This window comes from Eurosta solidaginis, chromosome 5, assembly GCF_040869045.1.
Source record: "Eurosta solidaginis isolate ZX-2024a chromosome 5, ASM4086904v1, whole genome shotgun sequence".
Lineage (NCBI taxonomy): Eukaryota > Metazoa > Arthropoda > Insecta > Diptera > Tephritidae > Eurosta > Eurosta solidaginis.
In genome coordinates this window covers 98,301,109-98,309,942 of record NC_090323.1, presented here as the reverse complement: position 1 = coordinate 98,309,942, position 8,834 = coordinate 98,301,109, and the positions used below count along the sequence as shown (strand labels likewise).

The following is an 8,834-nucleotide window of genomic DNA, read 5'->3' as shown; positions in this document are numbered from 1 at the left end:
TGTAGGAATATTTAAAAGAGTAATGAATAAATACGTTAATATATATATGTATAATTAACTTCAAACATATCAATAATATCCACACATATCTTTAGTGTAAGTGGCATCATCGACATTCGTGCTCACTGTGAATTTCTGCGTATGTATGTATGAATTTACAGTGTTCGCGAACGAGAAGAGAGAAAGAATAACATTAGGTAAAACGAACTAAAAGAACCGAAATCGAAGTTCTAGTTCACTTGTTCAGTTGAGAGACCCGGTCAATTGAACAAGTTCAGAACGAAACGACCCAACTCTAGAATCGATTAATTTTCAACATCACATATCTTAAAGCTTCGAAAATTGAGAAAACGGTTAATTTTTAAGTTGTGCAGGGCGATTTGCAAGATATCTAATTTGGGTTCTTCTGTTTTTGCAATGTACACCTTTGAGTTTCCTCAACTTTGCAAGAGTGGTGTGTGCATATTATGTCAAAAATGTGCTAAATGGATTTGTCAGCGCTGCATGGATTTTTACTGCTCGCAAGAATGCCAAAGAAAAGATTGGCAGCGACATCGCTATATTTGCTTTGCTATGCCTGGGTTACTACCAGCAATGCATTTTGGTATCGAATCGATGGCACAATGCAATAATAACATTCCATCACCTGGAAATTTAAATACTGCTAATTTAGGTACTTCGAATGAAGAGCTTTTATTACCTGGAGAGTCGTATGGTATGCAAAAGCTGGAGATTGTAACTAAAAATGCATCGTCTCTCGATGTTATTTTGCTAGGATTTATATCTTCTAATGTGTGCGTGGTTCGACCTTTAAGGGATACAGATGCTAATACCAGTGTTATGAAGAAAATAGACACCCGAGGAAGACGAGCTACCGTTTTGAATAATCCTCCGACAATTCGGTCGGTGGCCCTTTGTATGTTAAACGGTGCCATGAGCAGAGTTGAGGTTTTATCCATTCAGGACGAAAGAAACATCAAAGTGTTGTTTTACGATTATGGAATCACAGCTGCTGTAGATTTATGCGATCTTCGAGTTGCTCCGGAAGATATTTTAGATTTGCCACGTTTTTCTATAACTGTAAATCTTCGGAATGTGAGCATGCTTGATTCAGATGAAGATCTTAGTTTTCTTCAAACGTTCGAAGGCATGGAATGTGTTATGCGTAATTGTTCTAAGGTTAATGGGGATATAGAGGTGGAACTAGTTTCTTTATGTGAAAATAAGATAATTAATCAAGAAATAGAAAAACATTTGAAAATGAGCCATACGAAAGTTACAAAAGGCAAGTGTAATACCGTTCCTGGCAAACAGCTTGCTGACAAAATTGCAGCAGTGGAAGCTAAGGATGAGCTGTTGGTCGATTTATCGCAAGATATATCTTTTCAGAGTGGTATTCAGCCAATTTTAAAATCGACCCCTTCTAAATGTATTTCAGACTTCGAAAATAAACCAGTTTTGACACCTCCCTTCGAAATACACGTTTTCAAGCAGGATATGGCTAACTTCAAGGCCATTGTTTTGGACACCTCTGCATTAAATTACGGCTACATTGGATGTATAGCTGAAGCAGATCTGAAATATCTAGTATCAGTACAGGAATATCTAACTAAATATAAAGAAAAAGAACATTTTTATAGCCCAAAACTACATGAATATTGCTTAGCAAGATTTGAAAATGAGTGGTATAGAGCAAGAGTCGTGAAAGTGATTGATGAGACTCGTTACGTTGTTGTATATTTAGATTTTACAAACGAAAGTATTTTAACATCCAAAGATATTCGACGTTATCCCGATGACTTAAATGGGCCTTGTCGTACAAACCTCTGTTTGCTTGATGGTTTGCCTAAGTCATTGAAATACGAACATATCCAGTTCCTTAAAAAGGAAATAACTACAGAGAGTAAAATCCTAATTGATAGAGTGAAAGAAGTTGTACAACAAGTAGTAGTAATACAGTGCAACAATGTTATTAAAAAAATGATTCATATAGGCCTTAAATAAAATCATATTTATGTATTTTGTATATTTGATAATTTACCAGTGAAATAAATGTTACTCAGAATGGAGTGTTCACGTTAGCACCATTGTTTTATTTCGTTGTTGTTGTTGTTGTTGCTGTATTACCGATAAAGACACTCCCCGAAGGCACCGGGGGAGTGTTATAGATGTTGATGGTCTTTAGATCTACTACGCTCCGGTAACAAAGCACCATTAAGGTACTAGCCCGACTATTTGGGGAAAGATTTACATGACCACAATAAACCTTCATTTGATACTCTTATAATTATATGGTCTTTTATTATTAGAAATAAATCAATAAATAATGCACAATCGGAAGCTGAGTGGAAGAAGCGAAATTCCTGTATTGCTGTAAATTTTATTTTTTATGACAATGTATCAGTCGGCCAAGTTATCCATTGTAGACAAAGCGACGGTTCCAAAATGTTGAGCACAACAAGATCGGATAAGACCCACTTCATGCTCCTTTCCAGCGCCTTTTCCCTATGCGGAAAAACGAAGACGTACACAATTTTACAATTGGTGGAATACCAAATTTTTGCTTCAATGGTGGCAAAGAGTGGTAAGAATAACTAGCAAATATTAGAATGCCGACTTGTTTATCCTGTAATATTGGCGAAAACTATTTGAAAAAAATTAACTTGTTATTCAAATGTGCTGAAAATAGTAATTTTTAGCTTACAGTGAATCATTTAGCTCCAAAGCGTTAGAACTGTCCCTTAATTGCCACCGAACCGCTTTCACTTTTATGTATATTCTCCTCATGCTCAATCAATACCAGCCTAATACTATTTTCAAACAGACGGCTTATTGAAAATAAAGGCAATTTTCTACATTAAGACGCTTATTGAGCTCAATCTTTCCTACAAAATTCGAATCGTATAATTATTTCATTAGTAGCTAATCGAATGCCTAATGAAGTCAAAAGCACAATGCAACTCTCTGTACAGTATACAGTATAATACTGTTTTCACACAGAAACTTAATGATCTCATTTCACCTTCTAATGAAATCGTAAATTTTTTGCTTTCACACAGAAGTAACTGCTCGATTAGTATGAAGGATGAAATGTCAAGCGAATAAAATGACAATGCTATATGACAGACAATCATGTCGGAACGATACAAGGTGGCAGCTTGGTGACATACCTCCATACATAAATAAGAATTCCATGTACTTTGTTTTTGTAAATTCGATGGACAAATGTCAAAATCGTACTGCGCCGGAAGTTGATGTATCAAATCAAATAAAAAAAGGTTATAATCAGCTGTTCGATGCGGCCACCTTGTATCGTTTCGCCATGCAGACAATGACATTTACTTTGACAAATAATATTTTTAAGCACTGAACACACCAAAAACTAAGAAACTGAACGCTCCCAACAGAGTTGCATTGTGCTTTTGACTTCAGTAGGCATTCGATTAGCTACTAATGAAATAATTATAGATTCGAATTTTGCAGGGAAGATTGAGCTCAATAAGCGTCTTAATGTAGAAAACTGCCTTTATTATTCAATAAGCCGTCTGTGTGAAAACAGTATAAGAGCAATACTAAACATTATTTTATAAATTTTTTATTTCTATTTTTGTTGTATTTTAAGGAAATATATGCTTGGTTACAAAATTTACATGATTGTAAGTAAATTATTTGTTCACTGCCAATTCGCAATAGAGCATCAGCTGTTTCGAAGAGAACTTTTGTTCGCCCGAAATTGCCGATAGGCGGAAAAAGTTCACCCGAACAAAAGAAGTGAAGGCGAACACTATTCCGCGTGAACTTCGCGATAAGGGTGTATATATCGATTCCCAAGACAGTGGGTTCTATGTGCCGGAGCGGCCCGGAACTTTTCCCGGTAAAAGTCTAGTTAAGAGGTCAACTGCTAATACGCTACCAAAAATATCGAGAGGTGTCAAACGACGCGTCTTGACAACAGTATTAATCAGCCCTATTCTGCATTTCGACTTGGATTGGAATTTTTTCGATTTGGCAATTTGGGTATTCTGTGTTCCAATCTCTTTCGACCCAACTTCCAATCGTTCGATTTTGTGTATTCTGCATTTCGATCGTAGTTCCATTTTCTAAGTTGGAAATTAGTTGGCGGAAAAATATTTTCTTTTTATTTTTTTATTAATTTATAACAGAATTTTAACAAAAATGTAATTAAAACTTGTTAAGAAACGTAGAAGGCTTGTTTTTTATATGTTTCCAGGTCAAAAACAACATGTCGACGTCGAAGTTCTTGGACGTATTTGCCCCGCAAAAGTATCTAACACATACTTAAAAACGTTCCCGTTCTACGCTCCGCTTTAATCGAAGTTTGGTATTCTGCATTACGACGGAATTATAATGCTTCCCAAGGCAGTCGGTTCTATGTACCGGAGCGACTCGGGATTTTTCCCGACCAAGGACTGTCATTTCAGTGTAACCCCATTTAATTTGTTTCGTCCCTCCCATAAATTGTCATCCTCCCAGCAGCTCCTTGCAGCAGGACTGCTCCATATTCTCTTGCTCCGGGAAGGTATCGAATCCAATCCGGGTCCGTCTCCTGACCCCGGTCCTGAGAAATGGTTTTGCTGCATCTGCCGGAAAAGAATCTTTTTAGGACGGTCATACTCTGTTCAGTGTGTCTCGTGTAAGGGATGGTTGCATCGGACAGGTTGTTCTGGGCTTGATCCCAAAACCCGACGTCCACGTAACTTTTATAAATCTTTTGTGGCTCCTTGCTGTTCACGCCCAAGGGCGCCTCGTAGTCTACGTCTAAGCGCCCCCCCATTACCTTCCAGCAGCCCCGCTGCTCAGCAAGCCACAACAAGTACCCGCTGCTGCTCGCGCCTTACGGCGCCAACAACTCAAACAGCTGCTACCACTCATAACTACAATCTTCGTAGTAGAGTCGGAAGCAATGCTGAGCAACAGCCCCTGCCCCCGTCTTCTCCCCCCCTCTTTTCCGGCAGCAATCGTGTAGGTCAGGGAACCAGACTCTTAGTCCCTACCTCCGTTTGCACCGTTTGCCAGCACAGAATATATATGTTTGCGACATCCGCCCAATGCAGCTCCTGCCTTGGGTGGTGCCACTTTCCTAGATGTTCTGGTCTCCGCGACGGCAACCCCTCGACGGGTTTCATCGCGCCATGTTGCCAGGTCGCAAACCCAAATCATCCGGGTACCCCAATGCTTGCCCAAGGACGCCCAGTCCCAGGGCCACAACAGCAATTGCGTCCTGGCCTTCCTCAACCCAGGCGTAGTCACCCGTCACTTACCCCCAGAGTGGCGACGTCTCCCCTCATGCACTTCAGAATTCTGCAGTTAAACTGTAATGGACTAACTGGGAAGATAACGGAGATAGTCAATTTCATGAAGCGGCACAACATCCGCATTGCTGCGATTCAAGAGACTAAACTCACAGCACGATCTGCATTGCAGACCTGCTCTGGGTATAATGTCCACAGAAAAGATCGCGAGAGCGGAAATGGAGGCGGCCTCGCGTTTATAATACACCACTCTGTTCAGTATCACATATTTGATCCTGGCATCGACCGCAGGGACAACGTCTTAGAACGTCAAGGCCTATCTGTCCGGTCAGGCGATGCAAACCTAGAAATCATCAACATTTACATCCCCCCTGCCACCTGTTGCCCCGGTGGATACCGCCCTAATATCAGAGCCTTACTCACTGGAAACAATCGCATTATTTTAGGCGACTTCAATGCCCATCATGATCTATGGCATTCAAATTTGCGGGCGGACAGTAGGGGCGAGATGTTGGCGGATCAAATAGAAGAAACGACGTTCTGCACAATAAACGGAGACGCCCCCACACGTATGGTAGGAAGCTGTCACAGTTCGCCAGATATCTCAATCGTGAGCGCAGAACTCGTAAACTGCGTCAACTGGCAGCCGATGGTATCATTGGCATCCGACCACCTGCCTATACTTGTTTCGCTCGAGCGTACCGCCGACTTCATCGTCACCGAAAAACGCACTTTCATAAACTTTAAAAAAGGAAAGTGGGAAGAATATAAATCCTTTACAGACAATCTCTTTGCTGCCCTCCCTATCCCGACTGATGCCCGCCAAGGGGAGCGTGCCTTCCGCAAGGTCATTGAATCCGCCTCGGCACGTTTCATTCCCGCCGGGAGAATTCCCGAAATCCGGCCCCACTTCCCGGCGGAGGCCGCAAACTTAGCGAGAGAACGTGACCTTATAAGGCAGCTTGATCCAGGCGACCCCCAAATAAGGGATATAAACCAACGCATCAGATTGCTTGTGGATGAACACAAGCGAGCGAAATGGGAGGAGCACCTAAGAGGTTGTAACCTCTCTACCGGTGTGGGTAAACTTTGGTCCACCGTAAAGTCCCTATCGAATCCGACTAAGCACAAAGACAAAGTTTCCATCGCCTTTGGCGACAAAGTGCTGTCGGATGCGAAAAAATGCGCGAGCGCTTTCTGCCGACAATATATAATGCATTCTACGGTCGACAAAGTTAGACGGAGGGCCAACAGACACGCACATAAACACAAATTCAGCGCGTCACCAATGACCATCACCGCTAAAGAGGTTGAGGACGCCATTGGTCGCGCTAAACCATCCAAAGCAGTGGGCCCAGACGGCATAGCCATGCCGATGCTTAAAAGCCTAGGGAAAGAGGGTTTCAAATATTTAGCGCAGGTCTTCAACCTGTCTCTTTCCACCTTTGTCATACCCGAGAAATGGAGAATGGCCAAGGTGGTCCCGCTACTAAAGCCTGGTAAACCAGCTAACATAGGAGAGTCGTATCGTCCGATATCTCTCCTATCGCCAGTAGCAAAGACGCTCGAAGCCATTTTGCTCCCTTATTTCCAAGCAAATTTGCAACTAGCCTCCCATCAGCATGGCTTCAGAAAACTCCATAGCACTACCTCCGCGCTAAATGCCATCAGCACCCAGATAAATTGCGGTTTAAATCAAAACCGCCACCATAGAACAGTACTCGTAGCGCTAGACCTATCAAAAGCTTTTGATACGGTCAACCATGGCTCGTTACTGCAAGACCTGGAAGGGTCTACCCTTCCCCCATGTCTTAAAAGGTGGACCGCAAATTATCTGGGTGGTCGGCAGGCATCGGTGCTATTTAGAAACGAAACATCAAAGCCAAGGAGAATTAAACAAGGGGTGCCACAGGGTGGTGTCCTATCCCCACTTTTGTTTAATTTCTACATATCTAAGCTACCTTCACCACCGGAAGGAGTCACAATCGTTTCCTACGCCGATGACTGCACAGTAATGGCCACAGTCCCAGGCCCACAGATCGATGAGCTATGCAATAAAATAAACGGCTACCTCCCTGATCTCTCCATTTTTTTCGCCTCGCGAAACCTGGCATTATCACCGACTAAATCTTCCGCGACCTTATTTACAACATGGACGTCCCAAATGTCGACCATTTTGAACATCCACGTCGATGGCTCTACGCTACCGACTGTCCTACACCCCAAAATCTTGGGTGTGACGTTTGATCAGGATCTACATTTTGGTGAGCACGCAGCCGCAATTGTTCCGAGAATTCAGAGCCGTAACAAAATCCTCAAATCCCTTGCTGGCAGTACCTGGGGAAAAGATAAAGAAACGCTCATGACTACATACAAAGCAATTAGCCAGCCGATTACGTGCTACGCGTCACCCATATGGTCGCCAAGCCTAAAAATTACCCACTGGAAGAAGCTACAGGCCTGCCAAAATACTGCTCTCAGAATTGCCACGGGCTGTCTTCTTATGTCCCCAGAACACCATCTACATAATGAGGCGAGAATACTCCCCATCAGGGAAAGAAACGAGATGCTGACCAAACAGTTCCTGTTGAATACCCAGAAACCTGGGCATCCCAACAGACATCTGATTGACGAGCCAGCACCGCCTAGGGGCTTAAGGAGTCATCTCCGTAAGCATTTTGAGGAAATACGGCATCTGAGAACACAGCCGTATGAAGCGAAAAAACATAAGCAGGTCCTTGGTGAACTCCACAAACAGGCGTCGGACCTTTATGCCGGGAATTGCCCGGTGAACCCAGTACTCAAAGTAAAGTATCCAAAACTTGCGGAAGAGGAACGCATACTCCCCAGGGAAACGCGTGTCACTCTGGCTCAACTTCGTTCTGGATACTGTAACAGGTTAAACTCTTACCTATCCAGAATCAACCCCGACATACAAAATGTATGCCCCGCTTGCAATGTGTCCCCACATGACACCAACCATCTCTTTAATTGTAATGTGGAACCAACGCCTCTAACACCCCTTTCCCTATGGTCCACCCCTGTTGAAACAGCAAGTTTCCTTGGACTCCCGTTAGAGGATATTGATGACAGTTTGTGATCGGTCGCGTCTGTTAGGTGGGGCGAAGCACTGCTACAACAACAACAACAACGGAATTGTAAAAAGAGGAAGAGCAAATGATTGTTCGAAATTAGCTGTTGGTACGGAATGTGTGAACATTGGAACACTGAAAAACGTTTATATTTTATTATCCACGCCATTTTGTACAAATAAAAGCAATAGAATATATTGCCGCAGTGTTATATTTTTTTGAGTGAAGTGCTTTCATAATTGTAAGTGTGGTTTTGTCGTTCTTTTGGCCAATTCCCCGCCGTGGCCACCAAGTTTTGTTAAAACGGATTCCTGCACGAATATAGTTGACATTTTCTGAATTTTAAGGGTGCTAACTTCATTGCACTGGCCGAAAATACTTTATAAAGGTTTATTAATTCTTTCCGCAAGGATTGTTTACGTTTTCGCTTCACCTTCCTCTACGCCGGCAGCTTGCTTTGGCATATAAC

General features: G+C 42.5%; 1 protein-coding gene across 1 annotated transcript; it reads left to right on the top strand.

The window, feature by feature from the left end:
* Positions 1–296: 296 nt before the first annotated feature.
* On the top strand, positions 297–2,081 carry LOC137253301 (protein vreteno-like). The gene has a single exon (XM_067789982.1). The coding sequence runs from the start codon at positions 418–420 to the stop codon at positions 2,002–2,004; it is 1,587 nt and encodes a 528-aa protein (XP_067646083.1). The 5' UTR covers positions 297–417; the 3' UTR covers positions 2,005–2,081.
* Positions 2,082–8,834: the final 6,753 nt, after the last annotated feature.

Bases quoted from the DNA above. Each gene is read 5' to 3' on its own strand.
- LOC137253301 (XM_067789982.1), top strand. From the start codon at position 418: ATGTACACCTTTGAGTTTCCTCAACTTTGCAAGAGTGGTGTGTGCATA.